This window comes from Alligator sinensis, unplaced genomic scaffold (genome assembly GCF_000455745.1).
Source record: "Alligator sinensis unplaced genomic scaffold, ASM45574v1 scaffold1494_1, whole genome shotgun sequence".
Classification (NCBI taxonomy): domain Eukaryota; kingdom Metazoa; phylum Chordata; order Crocodylia; family Alligatoridae; genus Alligator; species Alligator sinensis.
In genome coordinates, this window is record NW_005842724.1 from 37,113 (window position 1) to 57,530 (window position 20,418).

The 20,418-nt window shown below is 41.8% G+C and overlaps 1 protein-coding gene across 1 annotated transcript in view; it reads left to right on the forward strand.

Annotated features, from left to right (window-relative positions):
- RAB32 (RAB32, member RAS oncogene family) overlaps window positions 1-11,642 on the forward strand; it is a 45,050-nt gene extending 33,408 nt beyond the window's left edge. The window contains exons 2-3 of the mRNA XM_014525014.2: window positions 3,792-4,069; window positions 8,150-11,642. Of these exons, the coding sequence (XP_014380500.1) occupies window positions 3,792-4,069; window positions 8,150-8,299 (428 nt within the window). The 3' untranslated portion in view covers window positions 8,300-11,642. The remainder of the gene's footprint in view (window positions 1-3,791; window positions 4,070-8,149) is intronic.
- The last annotated feature ends 8,776 nt before the right edge of the window (window positions 11,643-20,418 follow it).

Here is a 20,418-nt window from a genome sequence, read left to right on the forward strand (position 1 = left end):
GAGATTCCAGAAGTTGATTCTGCAAGAAAAATAATGAATAACCCTTTAAAATAATCTTATTCTTTCTTAAATATCAAAGGCATACTGAATGTTGATGTCTTATACTGCTATATTAATATCCTCCAATGCTGTATATATGGCTTTTGTAATGTTTCTGGTTTAAGGCTTTGCATTTTGTTATGTGGTCATTTGCACTGACTAACTTGTGCACTGGGGAAGATGGGGTTAATAGGCCCCTCTCTAGGACCTAGAGCTGTCCCACCTGCAGGAGGAGACGAGATGCACCTCCAGTAACAAAGAATTAAATAGCCTTGTGGGGTGGGCTTTGCAAACATTCCCTTGTCAGAAGACTCCTTGCTGCCTGAGAAACATTAAGGGAAAGAAGCAGCTTAGCGTGAAACTGAACAGCAGAAAAGGAGGGTGTCCTCTTGAGGGCTAAAGAGACTGGAGAGATAACCATGGAGCTTGCTTTTGGGTGCTCAGGGCTATGTAGATTGGAAAAGGGTGACTGCTTAAATCTTTGGAGGGGCTAGAACTGCTTGCTATGCTGTTTTGCCCAATAAAGGCCTTCTCCTCTTTAAAAGAGGAGCAGTCTGTCTTAGGATTTTGGAGCATTCTTTCACCCTTTGAGAGAGGAGCTTACCTTCTAGTTCAGCTCCTGAAGAGACAAAGTCCCCTGAGGGAAGGCCATGGGTAACTAAGGAGGGTTGGGGACTGAATGGCCAGGTCAAGACTGGGGGTGTGGATTGAGCTAGGACTTGCCCCACTTCAAAAGCTATGCCTGGGCTGGCTTCAGAGGCTACATAAAGCAGACAGTCCCAAGTAAATGCTTTCCTGGGGAGTCCCTGACAACCAGCTCCACTCTTTCTTCAAAATAAAGAAGGGGTACACCTAAAATTTATCCAGCCTTAACATGGCTCCCTTACATAAAACCAGCTGTTCAAGGTAAAAGTCTCCTTTTTTGTGAGTGCCTTCTAATTTTATAAAGGAAAACATGACTTCGTACAGTATGGGTATGCACTTTATTTATTTGCATCTGATGTGCACCACTTCACTGAAATTTGGGTGGCATGTATTAAACTAGGACGTGTAGAGCAGAGATCCTGTAGGAGCCAAATGGCCTATTAAAGTGTCTGGGAAGCCAGCGGTGCCTGCTGGCTTTCAGCTGAGAGCCCACCTGGCTTGAAGAGAAAAGGGCTGACATGGATAGCTTGGCTCCAGCAGAATTGGCCCTCAGTTGGATTGGCGGATGCTGCTGGCTACCTATCTGGCTAGAGAAGAGGGGCGAAGCTGTTCTAGCTCAACCACTACTACTTGCTGAGTCAGCTGAGGGCTGATCTTGCTGGAGCTGAACTGCCTGGCTGCTCTCCTGGAGCAGTGGGCAGTGAGCAGTACCTGCTATGTCCTGCAGCTAAGGAGTTACAAGAGTTGCAGGTGTTTTTACTCTGCAACAGCTGCCTGTCTTCCTTGCAAAAATACCATACTTAATACTATTTGCAAGGAAAGATCTCTTCTTTGTTCTGCCTTTTGAAAACCAGGTGCATGGCTTTATTCAGTGGCATGTGAGAATATAGTCCTCAATCCAATCTGTTCCACTTGATCAATTAAATAACCTAAATCTCTGCAGAGAAGATTCCTAAATTTAGAGTACATTTATGGCTCCCAGTGACACACAAGAATCCAACTACTTACAACATGAAGGCTGATTTTGCTACTGCTGTGTGGCACACTTGTAACTAAGCAGTCATTGCCATGAGTTATGACAAGTTTGTGCATTTTTACTAAAATGGCATCATTTATTTTGGCACGAGAGACTGTTTTATTGACTCCAAATTTTAGTTTGCGGCAGTGTACCCTTCAATTGAGCTGCTATAGAATTGCCTCACTAAGTAAAGGAAGATTTTAAAATAGCTAAGCTTCATTATCTAAGTAATTCTAGAGGCACATACTATGAGAGCAGAGCTGGCAAATTCCTAATAAATATTTACCTCAGGGCTTTAGTGAGGGAACTATGTTGGTTTATTTGCATATGGCCAGCACTTGTTTTTATACTAATTGATCTAATTGAAAACACTGCCCTGAAAACTACTGGCACTCTGAACACACCTTTTCCATATAGCCCAACTTGTCATACTTAATGGTGCAAATTCCCATAAATAACACTAAAGCATAGGGATGGAATTGCCTGGGAAAATGTCACTATCTAAAGCTAATTTATGGAACCCAGTTTAAGTTTTGAAATATTCAACTGAATTGCTATGGCCATACCATAAATCTATCATCTAGCAGCAGGACCCTGGAGTGCACTAGGTTCAGGCTGCTGCTTAACAAAGCTTTATGGTTGTATGCGTGTGGTGCCATGGGAATGCAAACTGGCAGTATTTCCCAACTCTTCCAAAATACTGTGGCTACACTGCATCAAATTCTGGCAGCCCAGGTGGAAAAGAACAGTAGAAAAAGCACCTGGAAGAATGAAAATTTTAACCTCTGCATTAGAGTGAGCTGCCTGAGCCAAAGACCAACTGGCTGTTCTGTATGGGCTGAATTGCCTGGAAAAATACCACTGTATGTTCTGAGTACTTCCTAACCCTCCCTAACTAGGACCCCTACTTATGTTGGTCATTTGAAAGGGCTTTCTCATTTTGCCCTATAACTTCAGTTCAGAAAAGCTTTGCAGCTCTCTCTTTACCCAGTTCCATCCTTGGGAATGTGTTGCTTCTTGTCTTATTTGGAGGATATTGGACTTTGGGGGGAATGAGTTTGCTTTACGACTTTGGGACTTGAACATCGCCCAGATTCTATGACCCTTTTTTGGTAGCTGTACCCTTTTTGAGTGGAGCCAGTTGATGGCATTTGGACTTAAGAGTGACAGAGAATGAAGGCAGTTTCTTCTCTCAACTAGCTTGCGTGGTCTCCTACAGAGACTCTTTTGTTTTGTCTTCTGTTCATGTGTTAATTATCCTATTGGAGTAATACATCTTCTGGCTTTTTTTTCCTTTTTAATAAAGTCCAGACAGATGGTTCTTGGGTTCTCTGCATTTACTGCTGACTCCAGGTAATATTAACAGCTGCTTAGCTGGCATTTTTTTTTTTTTTTTTTTTTTTTAATCCTAAGAAACTCCTATTGGGAATGAGCTCATCACAGACTGCAGTGAAGTACTGATCTTATTAAAATGGGGAGACTGCTGATATTCTAGTGAGCAAAACAAATGGTTCGGTTCCTTTTTTTAATGAGCTGAACAGCACTGCCAATATTTTTTCTTGGCTGAGAAGAGCAGTCTCTCTCCCCTCTTTTCCCGCACTGTACCTGGCTGGATACAACCGATTTATACTTCAACTTCATTTACCAAAAAAGTAGCAAGACGAATGCCTCTTAAATATTGCTCAAGTGAGTGTAGTGCTTTACTAGTAGATAATAAATTCCCATCTCATTTTGACTACCTCCTGTTTCTGAGCTTGCATAACTCTCTCTAATCTTTGTTTGATTTGGTAAAATTGGTCTAGCTTTAGTAAAAGAACAACCACTTAAAAGACACTGCTAGAGTTCTGTAGGATGCAAGCTATGCACTATTGTCCAAATCTGAGATGAAAATCACTAGCTCTAACTACTGGCAGATATGCTCCTAATACCAACCAGCATGTGGCCCAATTCCTGTTTGCTCATCCAACACCTTCACCCCTTTTTAGAGTTGATCGCATTTTATAAATCAGGTATCGACTCATCTAGCCCTGTTTCAATGGGGTGGGTGGGTGTGAGACCAAGTCTTACTGATTTACTTTTTGTCTTTCAGGCCAAGAACGATTTGGTAACATGACAAGAGTTTACTATAAAGAGGCTGTTGGTGCTTTTGTGGTCTTTGATGTCACAAGGGGTTCCACTTTTGAGGCCGTTTCAAAGTGGAAACATGACTTGGACAGTAAAGTGCTACTTCCAAATGGCAGTCCCATCCCTGCAGTTCTTCTTGCAAACAAGTGTGACCAGAAAAAAGACAATGGCCAGACTCCTTCTCAAATGGACCAGTTCTGCAGGGAAGGTGGTTTCGTTGGATGGTTTGAAACCTCTGCCAAGGTGAGTAGTTTAATAAAACGGATGTGTTCAAAAATCTCTTGAGAGATCAAAGAAAAAAAAAAAAAAAACAAATCCTAGCAAAGTTCATAAATAACCATGGGCAGGAGTATGGAGTACAGGACACTTACCTACACTACCTGTTGTAGCAGAGACTGGAAGAACTGTTTTCATAAAGGTATTCCTTTACTGAGAGACTTGCAAAATGTGTTAATTATACTGAATGAGGGTTGATGCTATTCTACAAGTGAGCTAAATGCTTTGACATATCAAAGTAATGGTGGGAAGTATTCAGTCTTGTTTTTGTAGAACTTCATTTGTTGAATTACAGTTACCTTCAGACCATATAAAACTGAATGATTCAGGAGGCAAGACCTGCTTTATCAACTTCTCTGATCCTGTTTTGGGACTGATTTTTATACTAAGTAATCTGTTAAATGTTTCTGGTATATGACTTCTACATTGATCCTGTGCTGTTTATAGGCAGCCTAATTGAACTGAGGCAGTGTAAAGCCCCTAACTTAATTTGTGGGAAGAATTACTTAAAATAACTGTTACATTTGGTTATGGTGTGGACAGGGAGACAGAAGTAATTGACAGCAGTTTTACAGGGCTCCTGTCTCCCAGTAAAAATGCAGAACAAACCAAAATACCACTTTACTTGACGTGCATGTGTACTGAAATAATTATTGGCAACTCAGACTTTGTTACCTATAGCTTAAATGAAGGAAGAATAATACCCGAGTTGTAAAACGGCACAACAGGAATGAGTTTGTAAAAAACATTCAGTGTGTTTACCAGAGAGGTGAATGTCTCCCAAAAGCCTATAGATGACTCGCTTAATAATTTACAGAATTCTAGTTACTATTTAAATTTTCCACATTGGCCTATCAGTGTAGTACCTGAGTATTGTCAGCCTGTGGCAAACCCTCAAGTTTCTAAAAGGCTTCATAGAATCTGGCTCTCTTCCTTTTTCATTTTAGTAGCTTATAGATAAAGCCAACTTGAGTCTGAACTATCTGGTACTTACAAGCTGCATTTTTATAATGCAGCCAGTAGAGAACTCAAACCACAAAGCCTCTCATCTCCTTCCCTTTTGCTTGCTCACTTCCCTTTCAACTGTCACACGAGAGAGAGACACGGGGAGGGGGTGGGAAATGGACTTAAATGTGAGATGGCTGTTCCCAGCAACTCCAAGTGGTTGGAAAGGGTTGGTTTGGGGTGGGGTTGGGGAAGCCTTGGGGCAAACAGATACCTACAAGAGGGGAGTAGATAGAGCATGGAATGTGCGTCAAATGCAAGGAGTAATTCAGAAAGGACATCTGCTTTTCTGAACAGAAGAAGCTTGAGCAATGAGGTGTATAGCCTCTTCTCAGGACTTCTTTGCTAGTTCAGACCAGAAAAATATGACTACTGTTGAAAGACCTCAAGAGCAGTCTGTTTCTATAGGGAGCTTTGCCAGCAGAATGATCAACCTCCTTTTTAAAACTGGTATGGCAGAATAAAAGCTTTTTTCAGTCTGAAATTTTAATTATGGGCAGTGCTTCTGCCCACTTGAAACTTCAGTTGCCTCATGATGTGAAGCAGTAAACTTAGCAGTTTAAGGCATCATGAAATAGTGTTATTAGTAAAGTGTGTCTAGGGTTCTTGGAGTGAAGAACACTTCAACAAATAAGGTACAATTACCCAAAGCATGAGCTGAACATCAGTATGTTCTGCAGCAGTGAAAGGAACTGCAATTATTCTGTTAGTACAGTAAGCAAGACGTGTCTTGGCAGGAAACTAATCAAGAAGTCTAACAAATACTTGAAAGCCTAGTTGAACTGACTAGATCTCAAAGGTTATATGCAGGGCCTCCAATTAAAATACATACTCTAGCATGAGCTACGGTTAAACTGTTTTAAAGTCCCGTAAAACATGCCTCGCAAAAGAACCCAAATAGTTGGCTGTTTGAAATGGAATACTTAAAGAAATAGTATGATCTGAATGAGCACTTTTTTGTTTTCTTTTCAAATACTCCCATAAAGGTTGCCTACAATTTTGGTGTTCTGATTCTAAGTAGACAGTTTATGGTACTGTTGGTGGGTTTTTTTTTTTAGAGAGCAAATATTAGTGCTAAAATACACTGCAAGGTCATGTGCTCTCTTGTGGCTGAGTGGCAAGCTTCATTTGGACAGGTAGGGGTCACAATGCCTGGGTGACCCCGGTGGTCACAACTATCTCCAGTTCCCAGTGGACTTGCACTCCACTGAATGGCCCATGAAGTCGGGCATTTATTCTCCAGCAGCAAGAACAGGATCCAGAAACCTTAAAGGTCTGTAACTTGAGGCTTCCAGTCCCCTGGCTCCAGTGCAGTGAGCTGGAGAGTTCTGAGCCCCTGGTTCTTGGGCAGTCCTTGTGGAGTCGCAAACAAGAAACAGCATGGCTTCCTGCCAGGTCGCCTTGCGTGCTAAGTTCTGTTGCACTTGCTTGTGTTTCACTAGTTTGTTTCAACCAACTTCTAATGAAACATTTTGCATTCACCAAAATGCCATTTTTTTTTTCAGCAAAACAAATGATCAGAAAATTCCCATAAAAGCACCCACTTTTTCTCTACAACTTTGAGCCGCTAATAAGTAGGACTATTTGGATTCAGAGTTGGCTCTGTGTCAATTGAAGATTTAATTTGAAACCAGTTCAAAAGTTCAAATCTAGCCCTTTAATAAGGGCCTGTGAACGGCTCCAATTTAACTAAAATTCTTTTATTTCATATTGACATGGAATTTTAGGCTGAACACAATATAAGCCTTGGGTGGCACCATCTTTGGTACAGAAAATGGCTCTTATGTTTAACTCTCTAGGTTCTTTCATTGGTAATTCTGGTACTGGTGCAGCAGAACTTGGTACAATTTCCTGTCGGGAGACCTTGTGGACTGTTTCCTGGCTCTCCTGCTGTAAGACTTTGCTGTTGCTCATGCCTGCCTTCTTTCCTGCTTTTGTCTCAGATGAAGCTAACTACAGATGAGGTGATCCTCTTGGTCTTTCCTAAAACTGTGGTGTAGGGCTACATGCAAAGCTGGCTTGTCAGAATAATGCACTAGTACAACTTTTAACTTGAAATTTACAGCTGTACGTGCCAGTAATATGTACTGCATTCTATTCTGGGTGGTGCAAGAGTTGAACAATGTACCAACTCACTACCTCAAACCTTTTAAAAATGGAAAGCATGCAACTGAAAGGGAGCAACTAAGAGCAAGATTTTATATATAACCATGGCTATCCACCATGTCTTTGCCTATTTCTAGTGTCCAAATATATGGTTCTGTCTCTTGGCTTTTGCTGCCCTATATAGTATGAGTACAGATCATGTTTTCTACTTTTGCCTTGTTTGTGTGTATATAGTTCTAAATGCATGCTAGTCTAGTGTTACTTTTAAACTAAGCTATTTGGTTTATTTCTGAGCCAAATTAGTTGTGTTGTATTCCAAAGTCATTCTTTCTCCTACTCTGTTTTTGCTGAGTGGGTAGGTACCTGGGGGAGAAAATAGACATTCTTAGGGGATTTTTTGGCTCCTAAGCACTTATCAAAGCTTTGACTCCTCATTTGCACGACTAGATGGGTGCATGCTCCAAAATGAAGGATGCTAATTTAATTGCTTTCCCTTTTGTCTTGAACCAATAAGTGCTATATACTGTCGTCTGCTTGGTGGTATAGGTGGGTGAATATCCAGTTTCTGCAGTTACAGATTGCTGTAATTGCAGTACTTGCATAAGCCAAACATGATTCTCCAAATAGAAGCTACCAGCCCACTTCAGTTTTACTAGGGTAAGCACTGGCCAGAATACCTGTACATATAAAATTGGTGAATTTTCCCCTTTGCTACAGAGAGAATCTACGGAGAGATTGGATCAAGCTTTTCATGTCTTTATGAAAAGACTTCTAGCACTTTTCCTTCTGTGAAGCTACATCATGAATAGATCTGTATCTAAGCTGCTGCCTGTCAGTTGCACTGTTTTGCAATGGCAAAGAATTGGCATTTGTCAGACTTGTAACTGATTTATATATGATTAACTTTTATCTCCCTTTTTTTTTTTTTTGCTTTAGGACAATATCAACATAGATGAAGCTGCTAGATTCCTGGTGGAAAATATACTTGCCAATTACAGGAGCTTTCCTAATGAAGACAACGATGTGAGCAAGCTAAAACTGGACCCAGACCCCTTGAAAGCAGAGAGTAAATCACAGTGCTGCTAATGTTACTGTAACTGTGCATGCAACTTCAATGGAATGAGCAGCAAGACTTGTTACTTGGCTCAGACTACTGCTATGGTGCTGCATTATGACAATCAAGTGGGATGTTCTGTTTTCTATAAGTGATTATTGAGGTGTTTATACATCTTGTTTGGTATGAAACTGCGTATCTTCTGTGAATTGCCATTCTTCCTTTAGTAAAACAGCAGTTACATCTCTAGTATTCAGATTAACCACTTTGACAAAAAAGAGGATGGTTTACACTTAAAGGAATAAAAGTAACCTTCAGTTTGGAGTTGCAATTTCTAGGATGAATATAGTGTTCCATTCCAGAAATGGAGAACGCACTTGCCTTCAGTTGAATTAGTACTTTTTTCTCTGCCATGAGTTCCTTCCTTGTCCCCAACAACCTCTTCTTCCTGCATGCCTCTTTTCTATCGATGCACACAGTTCTGATTTGTTCACTACCACTGGGGCTCCCTAACAGCCTTCAAGGAGCCATCCAGTCCAGTACTGACTGGATATAGGTGCATGCCTTAATCTATAAACAAAGTCACAAAAGTCCCAAAGTCAAATGAGCACACTGCCTGGCAAATTAGAGGAACAGGATGGGAAAACAAGTGTCATGCATAGCAGGGAAGTGCAGTAGACACTAAAAGTGCTTTGCCACTAGAGATTATTTTGCTTCAAGTGCTGTCACTATTTGGAGTGTATTTTCTTAGTCAAACACTTGCCTTTCTCTTAGTTCGCCTGCACAATTAACATGTTTTAAGGAATGTCACCCATAACGTAGTAATTTTTAAATAGCCAGACAAGACACTTATTCATGCACTAACACTTTTTTGCAAAGTATTGTCTTTAACTTCATATGGGGATATTGAAAATTAAATGAAACTACCATACCCTTTGGTTACTTATCTTAAATACTGTTAAGTCTGCATTCATTCTCTTTGTAGTTGAGCCTTCTGAGTATTACCAAATGTGCAAGAAGGATGTCTTAGATCATAGTAAGAAAAAATAACTGCTCTTAAAGACTTTTTTTCACTAGTTTTGATACTCCATTCATCTATTTCATAGAGGCTTTCACTAATTAAGAATGCTGCACTTAATTTATGTGTGAAGAGTGAAAACAGATGTTCAGTTTGGAACTTGGATATAATAGGAAGTTCTAAAGTTGTTACCAAGTGAGGAAGCTAATCTACATTGGTTTACCTCTGTCTACTCCTGGTGGCAGGCAAAATAGGTCATGTCTTGACTCTTCCTTGTAACATCTTTTTTTCCAGATCTGGGGAGCTTCGGCTTGCTGACTTGAAGATGTAACATCTTCAGTATCTGGTGATCTTGTATTAATTGTACTCTGCTTCCTCACTGGCTTAGGCTGCATTTTTGGCTAGGCATAACATCAAAAATGCTGCTGATGTCAGAAGTCTTTTGCTTGGCCTGTTGAAAGTGCAAAGTAGCCCATAAACTCTGCTCATGTGTTTGGTTTAAATGCACTAGAATATTTATGACTACTTTTTTTGAGATAAATGTGCCTAAACTGGTTTGTGGTGTTTCTTTTGTGAAATAAATGTCTTGCACATTCAAGTTGTCAAAAGCCCACGATTTACAGAGACACTTTCACTGAAGCAAACTTCCTTCCAATCCACTGGCTGTTACATGAAAAGTCCACCCCCAGTGCCTAGTGCTGTATAACATTAGGCACAGAATTGCAACTGGACTGTAGCGGCTTCAGTCCTTGGATTGTTCTTGATTTTCAGAAACCTGGCCACTCTCTTACATATTAGCCTGTCTTTCTGAAGAAGGATGAACTTTAAAAGAATATCCCCGCTCACAATTAAAGAAGAGTCGTTTTAGGGGAACGCTATCATCTGAAATACTTCCACTACAGATGGGGTTGAGTGGGGTTTCACACTTAATTCATACAGCATACTAGTTTTTGAGACCATCAAAACCTGTGCGCTAAACATGAGCTGTAAAATCCTATCTTTTTTTTTTTATAGGAGCGTACAAGAAAAATGTACCAGCTACATTCATAACCAAAGTGTCCTTAACTGGTCAGCAAGATGCATGATGTCCTATTATTTGATGCTGTTTAAGTTATGTGCAATATCTTCTGAGAGAACCAGGTCTTGTTTGATTGTTTTCATGCCGACGTGGTTTCAAATATGTATATCACTGATATGAAGTAGTATACTAACTTCTGTGCAATAGGTATGGCCTGTTTAAATATTCATTCTTGTGACCTAGCACTTCATATTCATAGAAATATTCATTCTTGTGAATTCATTCTTGTGACCTAGCACTGTTGTTATCCAATTGACTGGTTTTTAAACAAAGTGGGGAAAAATGTAAAAACAAAACCAGAAGAAATGTTGCTTATGGAGAAATGGTGTCTGTAATTTCCAAAACCATGTGCTTTATGGAATAACTGCTAATGGGGAAAAATATAGCTGTGTGCACATGCACACTTTAAAAATTTTTTATTTTTATTTTGCTATTAACATTATTGCTTTTCTTGGAAAACAAAGCATTTGATTTAAAAAATGATCATATTCATTTCAAGGTATCAGTCTTAAACCACAGAATAACTGCAATAAGTGTTGCAGTGTCAACACTTCTTAAAACGAACTATTAAATACTTTGACCTGCTTTTTTGGTAAACGGTCATAAAAAATTGGTTTAATTTGGTACAGTTCTTAGTTTCAGCAGTTTTTTTTTTAAATATTCTTTTTGAGGACCTTGGATTGAGGGAAATAAACATTTCTAGATGGCTTTGAAACCACTTGCATGAATGTGTCAAAACCAAACTCAAATATCTTGCTTTCAAGTTTTCTAGTTTAAAAAAACTTGGTTACAGAGTTGAGGTTTGATTGCAATGAAGTAGTTGAGATTTAAAAAATATTCTCAAAGTAAAGCGAGTGAATGGCTTAAAAAAACACAGCCCTGAGACGAGTTGTTACCCTTGTACTGTTGTATTAATAATGCTGCAGAGCAGTCTGAGACTTCTATTCCTAATGGTATGTTAGGTATAACTTGAAATTTTGGTACAGTATCTTGGTTTAATGGGAAATGGAAGGAGGCTTTGAACAGATTTTAAAAGTTTCTATTTATAAAAAAAAAAAAAAAAAAAAAGCTTAAGTGTGACTGACTGCTTGTGACTGGAGTATTGAATTTCTGTAGTGAATAAATACTGTTTTGAAATAGTTGAATGAATCAGTTAAGCAAACTTTCAGCTTCTTTTATTTGGTATGTATATCATCAAAATGGGCCCCAAAATGTAAGTTGCTATCTCTTACACTTCATATTGCTAAAACTTAAAAAATAAATAAAAATGATTTGCAAACCTGGTGTTCCACTACTGGATTAAGTAGTTACTGGCCTAAATGTCACTTTTTCTGATGACCCTCTCCTTAGACTGCCCTTAAACTACACAACATTTCTTTGCATTATCCTTGTGCTGCCATAAATTTTTATAGCAGCACAAGGTTGCAAGCAAACACTTTCTTGCACCTGGTCACATTCCATGTAGCCAAAAATGTTGCTGTGACCAAAGGCTGTCGTGTGTGTGTTTTTGTACTATAGTTTCACATGTGCTTACTGCATAGCAGGCTGTCACACCCCAATTTAAGGCTTGTGTCTGCAAGTGGGGAAGCCCCTCTCCCCTACCTGGGACTGTTGTCCCACAGGTTTGGGGTTCCTGAAGCCCTAGGCGTAGGGCAACAAGGCAGCAGCTCTGGGTGATGTCTATAAATGCCAGTGGAATAGATTGGCTGTGCCAAGACACATCCCAGCATAGCTGGTCCTGCTCCAAAGATGACATCTCTCACCCTGAGATGGTGTGTTCGTGACCTTTTGTTCTTTTTTGCTTAGGATCCTAACTGGACTGTGCTCCTACAAATGTGCATACCTTAGTCCCAGTTCCAGAGACTTTCTTAATTATTAGACCGGCTGAATCATGCATTTGTAGGGATGGCTTCTTTGCATGTTCAGGGGTCTTGTTTCCCGCTATAGAAAGGAGTACTCAAAATAACTGACCATACAAAGTTCTGTTTAAATGCATCATCATGAAAATAATTTTTCTTTTGCCTTTAATCTGGGGCTGCTTTGAAGCATACAGTATAGAAATGTTTCAGGCACTTGAGTTTTTACTTCCTCTGTCCTTGCAGCCCAGAGCTGATGGTCTAAATTTTGCCACAGGAGATAATTAAACTTTTTTTTTTATTGCATGCTATTAACTAAGTTTTTACTGGATATTTATAAAATAAAGAACTTGGGAATCTATTCCAGTGTACCTTTTTTTTTTTTTTTTTTTTTTAAAAGAAAATATGGATACCATGTAGGGAGAACTGATGATACACCTCAAATGTTATTGCTGTAATAAAATAGTTAAGGGGCTGGTTTTAACTTGGTATCAATCTTCACATGTTTAAAGTGCTCCATCACATCAATTAGAAGTGGACTGATATCAGGCTTGGGTCCCAAATGTAAGGAACTTTCTTTTCCTTAAAGTCAAAAGTACTTTTGTTCCGAAGTGAAACTTGTCTCTGTTTCAATAATATTCCCCTGAAATTTTTCCAGGCACTGAGTTATTTGGGGTCTTGGTTTTTAATTGTGAAGTATTGCGTTTAGTGCAAAAGTGGCCTCAATCCACTTAAATTCACGTGTCATGGTGTCTAGAGCAATTGAGTCTTTAGTATGGAAATTTTTGAGGGGAACTAACTGTGGCGGGTAATGGAGAAAGTTTTCTTTATGAAGAACAATATTCTATTTAATGTTTTAAGTTGATTAAATTAAGTCTGTAAAATTTCTTAGTTTTTATGTTGCTTCAGTAGGGAGCCAGCATCTTTTTATGTTTTGAGGAGCCCTACACTAAACAAGTGATTGCAGAGGAGATATGGTAAGGGAGCAGTATTTTTTTTGAGTAGTTACCTAGTGATATTGAATTTAAGCAACTCTTAATTTTTAAAAACAGTTTCCCCCCCCCACACACACTTAAAGTAGAATCCATAGCACTGATGTTGAATTAAAAAATCCTTCTTTTTATGTAAAAAAACAAAAAACAAAAACAAAACAAAAAAAAACCCCACCTTTTATGAATTATAATAAAACAAGCTGGTTTGAGTATGTTTGGCTCGAGGTGTGTGACAAGAAATATTAAGAAATGGAAGCTCTAGTATGTTTTACAGAAATAGAGAAAAGTATATAGCAAAACATCATTATTTACTCCACTGAAAGTGTATTGAAATGTTACCTACTTGACAGTAACATGAAAGGTCGCTTACTTTAGACAGAGGTTTAATCCTACAGTAGAATAGTGTAGTGAAAATATGAAGCTATAAATGAAAAAAATCTGAAAGTAAGGAAATCTAGAAAATCATATCTGGAATATTTACCCATAACAAAGCTCTAGGAGAAAGTGATGAGGTTTATGGTAAACCTAACAATTTTTACATGCGTTTTAAAAGTATTTCCAAGAAATTATAGCACCTAAGAATGCTGCCTCTTTAATTACAAAACAGCACCTTGGCTTTTTTCTGTCCTCTTAAAAAGAGTACCATTCCTTTAATAAAATTGTTTAACATGCTCGTGTTTAATATTTTTGTTTATAGTTGTATGAATAACTTTTTATATGTTCCGTCTTACTGACTTGAATAAATGTGCATACAAAACACTTACTATGTGCATTGCTAAGATTCTGGTTTAAGTTGCTACTAATACTTTTTCTATGGGTAGTGTCCCTTTGCTGGTTGAGTCTAATGCATGATGGTGCAGAAAACCATGGAAAGACAGACTGTTTCTCTTATCCCAGCAGCAGATGGACAGAGCATTGCCACTAACACTTCCCTTCCTTAAACACCTATAAAGAAACAGCATCCCAGTCTCACTTGCTATCCCCACCTCAGTGAAGCGCTTGCCTGTCTCGGGGAACTGGCTACCAGGAATTAATGGCACCTATCTTGCCTTGCCATGTTCTGGTTATGGAGAAGTACTGCTACTAGATCCAAGTTGGGGGGGGAGAGGGAAGAAAGGGTTTCTGACAGCAGGAGTGGTAGAATCCCTTTCTGTGTTATGTAGGGATTTGCTAATATTATATTTTCTGGATTTATTGTTAAAGGACATTTTAGACCAACTTCTCTGGGACTGGCTGCAGGCCAGACGCCCAGCTTGGGTTGGAGGGGGGAGGATAGAGCTCAGCCAGTGCTGCTCCCCACAGCAGCATTGGAAAGCAACTGCTGCCAAGACCCCTTGTCTGCAGGCTGTATCAAATGGTTCCATGGACTGAATCTGGCCCATGGACTGTAGGTTGCCAATCCCTGCTGTAGATCCAAAGCGCTTGACTTTAGAAGCAAGCTAACAAATATGGACAGCCTACTGCTCCTAAAGAAAAACATCTGGTTTAATAAGCAAATGCACATCTCTAAGCTTTCCAAGGATTCAGAGGAAGAAGTATGCAAATGACTAGGTAAGAAAACATACTTAAGTCATACCTGGAGAAACAAATGGTGTATCGCTATTCCAGCGTGTTGGAGACTTGATCTTGTAGTGGGAAAAGCTGGGTGATACAAGCTGACAGTCGGGCAGGGACTTGGGCTTGGTCAAAAGTAAAGCTGCCCTTTTAGGGATATGATGCAGGGAGGTAAGATGAAATCATTGTTATTTTCTTTGGCTGTTCTCATCTCTGTGTCAACACAAGTACTGATCCTTTTATGATGTAACTTGCATAATAAGTCTTTTGACTACTACTTACAATTTACTTCCTGTTTGTGGTAAGCATGATTTTGGAGCATTTGACCAGACAGCTCTCCTCTGCCGAAAAGTCCCATCTGTGACTTATTCAACTTTGGGGGAGGGGAATGAGTTGTCTTAGCTTGCAAAATCATCTGTGCTAAGAGCTGGTAAGGCCTGGGTGAGAGGAAGCTGAGGCACACTGCCCCATTGACACCTCTGGTATGTAGAAGCAAAGCTGCTTGGCACTTCCAGAAGTGTTCTTTAGCCCCAAGCTCCTCTCTCTCCTGTCTGCTTGCTTGTCTTCAATGGACAGTAGAGGAGATTGGGGCTGAAGGACACGCCTGGAGACGTGAAGCGCCTTCTTTCCGAGTCCTCTTGCCCCTCCTTCAAGCCTGTGTGTTTAATTTTACCAAAATGATTTGGAGACTTTCTGACTTTATACAATTTGATATCACTCGCCCATTGAATCTTGATATCAAACTAAAAAGCTGTGCCTAAAACAGGTTAGCTTCAGTGCATTATCCACTACTTACCTAGGCAAGCTGTTTCAACACAACATTTGTCATACTTTGAACTTTGAGCTCTGGATTTGTTAAGCTCTTATCAGCTACCTTTCAGGAACCCTGTAATACCAAATCCAGTGTCAGAAGTAGGTACTCCAAAAAGTAGGGAAGTTGCCTTAATGTTCTTGTACATAAGCTAATAGTTTGAGTTCTACAAGTCTCTCACTGGCAGATATATTTGCTTTGCCTTTATAGATTCATAGATGCTAGGGTCGGAAGGGACCTCAGTAGGTCATCGAGTCCAACCTTCTGCCCTGGGCAGGAAAGCGCACTGGGGTCAAATGACCCCAGCTAGGTGCTTGTCCAGGCTCCTCTTGAAGACCTGCAGGGTAGGGGAGAGCACCACCTCCCTTGGAAGCCCATTCCAGATTCTGGCAGCCCTTACTGCAAAAGTTCTTTCTTATGTCCAACCTAAATCTGATCTCCCCTAATTTGTGGCCATTGTTGCCCTAGTAAATAGAGCATCTCCTATTCTCTGCTGCCCTCCCCTGATTAACTTACAGGCAGCCACAAGGCCACCTTGCAGCCTTCTTTTGTGAAGGCTGAAGAGATTTAAGTCCCTCAGTCTCTCTTCATAGGGCCTTGGCTGTAGGCCTCTTACCATACAAGTGGCCCTCCTCTGAACCCTCTCAAGGTTCTCCACATCCCTCTTGAAGTGTGGTGCTCAAAACTGGATGCAGTACTCCAACTGCAGCCTGACCAGTGCTGCATAGAGGCAAAGCATCACCTCCCTGGACTTGTTCATCATGCATATGCTAATGCATGATAAAGTGAGGTTGGCCTTGTTGATCACTTCATCACGTTGACAACTCGTTCATCTTGGAGTTGGGTATGATCCCTTTCCACTGCTGTGCTGCTAAGAAGGTCATCCCCCAGCCTGTAAGAGTGTTGGTGGTTCTTCTTGCCCAAGTGCAGCACTTTACTTGTCTTTGAACAGCATCCTATGTTATTCTGCCCACTTTTCCAACCTATCCAGATCTGCCTGGATCTATTCTCTACCCCCTGGTGTGTTAACTTTGCCCCATAATTGGGTGTCATCTGCAAACTTGGACAGGGTATTCTCCACACCCTCATCCAAATCACTGATGAAGACATTGAATAGTACAGGTCCAAGGACCAAGCCTTGTAGGACTCCACTGCCCACATCTCTCCAGGTTGATATCGACCTGTCCACCACCACTGTCTGGGTGCAACCCCCAAGCCAATTTGCCGCCCACCTGACCGTGTAATCATCCACATCACAGCCTGTCAGCTTATTTATGAGAGCAGAATGAGATGCTGTATTGAAGGCCTTCTTAAAGTCTAGGTAGATGACCTCTACCTCGACTCCTGCATCTAAGCATTTTGTGACCTGGTCATAAAAAGAAACAAGTTCAGTTGGGCAGGACCTACCTGCAATGAATCCATGCTGATTTCCTTTCTGCATTATTTCCCCTGCTAGGCTCCCACAAATTTTGATCCTTAATGATTTTTTTTTTTCCAGAGTTTCATCAAGGATAGAGGTGAGAGCTAACTGGCCTATAGCTTCCTGGTTCCTCCCTCCTCTCCTTGAAAATAGGGACCACATTGGCCCTTTTCCCATCCTCTGGGACCTGGCCGGAGTACCATGAGTGCCCGAACAGCTGTGCCAGTGCCTCTGCTATGACACTGGCCAATTTCTTCAGCCCCCTTTTCAGATGAAGTTCATCTGGGCCCACTGAATTGAACACATCCAGTCCTTTCAAGTACCCCTTTGCTAAGTCTGTGCTAACAGTTGGTGGGCTAGTGTCCCTCCTGTGTCGGTCTATGATCCAGTTGGGAGATATGTCTTGGTCTGTGTCTAGGAATACAGATACAAAGAACTCATTGAAGAGCTCAGCTTTGTCCCCTCTCTGTCACCAATTGCCCTAGTTTGTCCTGTAGGGGTCCTATGCTACCCTGTGCCTTCCTTTTGCTCCCTATATACCTAAAGAAGGACTTTTTGTTGTCCTTTAATTTTTGTTGCCAGCCTAAATTCTAATCCTGCTTTGGCCTTACTAACTGATTCCCTGCAAGTGCGAGCCAGGGAGGTATACTCCTTCTTGGTAGCTACCCCCTGTTTCCACAGCCTGTATACCTCTTTTCTTTGCCATTAGGCTTTCCTGGACTTCCCTGTTCAGCCAAGAGGTCTTCTTGGCCCCTTTGCCCTTGTTATGTGCAATGGGATTGTCTCCTTCTGTGCCTGTAGGATTGCTCCCTTGAGGAACAACCACCCTTCCTGGATCCCCATTTCACCAATGCTCTTGAGCTTTAATGACTCACTAACTAATCTCTTGAGCACACTGAAGTTAGTCTTTCTGAAGTCTAGCACTTCAGCCCTGCTGGTTAGTTTACCCACCCTTTGCCAGGTAGTGAATTCAATCAATCGATGGTCACTATCCCCTAGGTTACCTTGTACCTGCAGATTCCCCACCAGGTCATCCCCTGTAGGTAACACCAAGCCCAGCAAGGTGTTTTCTGCTAGCAGGATCATATACCTCCTGCATTGGGTTCTAAGCTCCTCCAGCCCACTGACCAGCACCCTATGCTCCTTATTCATGTGGGTACCAATGACACTGCTCAGAGTGCTCTGAGGGATTTGGGAGCAGGGCTAAAGGGTCTGGGGGCGCAAGTGCTGTTTTCTTCAATTCTCCCAGTCTCGGGCTATGGGCTGAGGAGGATCAAGATAGTAAACCATAGGCTGCAGCATTGGTGTCTTCAGGAAGGCTTTGGCTTCCATGACCGCAGTCCGCTCTTTGACTTTAAACTAAGCCCACCGGGGGATGGGGGGGACTACTGCCACTGCTGGCCTGTTGAGCAACCCTTGCAAAGCCAGCAGGCCGAGGCACGTAAGGGAACCCAGCCCTGGAACAAACTGTAGGCAAAGCCAGGGCCCCCAAAGGGCCACTTTCCTGCCTATACACAAATGCCAGGAGCTTGGGAAATAAACAGGAGGAACTTGTCCTCCTGCTAAATGCAAATAACTATGATGTCATAGGGATACCAGACACCTGGTGGGACTCCACCCATGACTGGGCCACAGGTATAGGTGGCTATACCCTGTACAGGAGGGATCGAGTGGACAAAAGGGGCGGGGGTATAGTTCTCTATGTCAAGGAAAGCTGCACGTCCTTGCAAGCTGACATTGGCATCTATGGTGGACGACTTGAGACCCTCTGGGTTAAAATCCGTGGGAAACACAGCACAGGGGATACTATGGTGGGAGTCTACTACAGACCCCCTACCCAAAGTCGAGACCTTGACCAGGAGTTTGCCAGGGAATTGGCCGAGGTCACACGCTCCCAGTGTATGGTGGTCATGGGAGACTTTAACTACCCAGACATCTCGTGAAAGGAGCGCTCAGCCAAATCTGAGAGGTTGCAAACGTTTCTCTCATGCGTGGATTACCTCTGTCTGACGCAGGAAGTCTATGGGCTGATGAGAGGTAAAGTACTGCTCGACCTGGTACTGGCAACTGGGGATAACCTAATCAGCAACCTAATGATCGAAGGGAAGCTGGGTGACGATGACCGTGAGCTGATCACCTTTACCATCTGCCGTAAAGCTGGCAAGTCCGTCAGTAATGCAGAAGTCCTTGACTTCAGGTAAGCTGACTTTGAGAAGCTAAGGAGGCTTGTCAGTGAGGCCCTAAAAGGCCACAACCCAAAGGGGAGGGGAGTTCAGTATGAGTGGTAGTTCCTCAAGGGAATGATCCTGGATGCGCAAGCAAAGTCTATCCCATCTTGAAGGAAAGGCAGCAAAAGGGCACAGCAGCCCCCTTGGCTCTCTAGGGAACTGGCAAACCTGCGTCTTTAATAGGAAGACCTACAAAGGATGGAGGACTAGAACTACCACCAAGGAGGAATACTCTGCTCTGGTCCGGACCTGAAGAGAGCAAACCAGGAAAGCCAAAGCTGCGACAGAACTCCATCTAGCTACAAATATCAAGGACAATAAAAAGTCCTTATTTAGATATATGGGGAGCCAGAGGAAAAGCAAGGGCAACGTTGGACCCCTGCTAAACCAGATAGGACAACTGACAACCAATGCACAGGAAAAAGCGAACTTGCTAAATGGGTACTTTGTGTCAGTTTTTCACCAGTCCCATGGGATGCCCCTGCCCACTGAGTCAGGGATGACCGGGTGAGGGAGATTCTTTACCTTCCATCAAAACTGACCTAGTGAAGGAACACCTTGACAGGCTGGATACCTTCAAGTCAGCCGGCCCTGATGGCTTACACCTGAGAGTACTCAAGGAGCTGGCAAGCATCATAGCTCAGCCCCTGGCATGGATCTTTGAGAACTCCTGGCGCTCAGGTAAAGTGCCCAAAGATTGGAAGAAGGCCAATGTGGTGCCTATCTTCAAGAAAGGGAGGAAAGTGGATCCGGCAAACTACAGGCCCATCAGCCTGACCTCTATCCTGGGGAAGGTCTTGGAAAAGATTATCAAAGAGGCCATCTTTAACAGACTAGCTGATGGAAATATACTGAGGGATAGCCAGCACGGGTTTGTTGCGGGTAGGTCTTGCTTGACCAATCTCATTTGCTTTTATGACCAGGTGACTTATCACCTGGCCAAGGGGGAAGACATTGACATTGTATATCTTGATTTAAAAAAAGCCTTTGATCTAGTTTCCCATGATCACCTTTTGGCAAAACTGGCTAACTGCGGCCTCGACCTCACCATGATCCGCTGGCTGGGGAAGTGGCTCCACAGCAGGACCCAGAGGGTGGTGGTTGATGAAAGTGAATCGTCATGGTGTGCTGTGACCAGTGGGGTCCCTCAAAAGGCTCTGTCCTAGGGCCTATACTTTTTAACATCGTCATCAA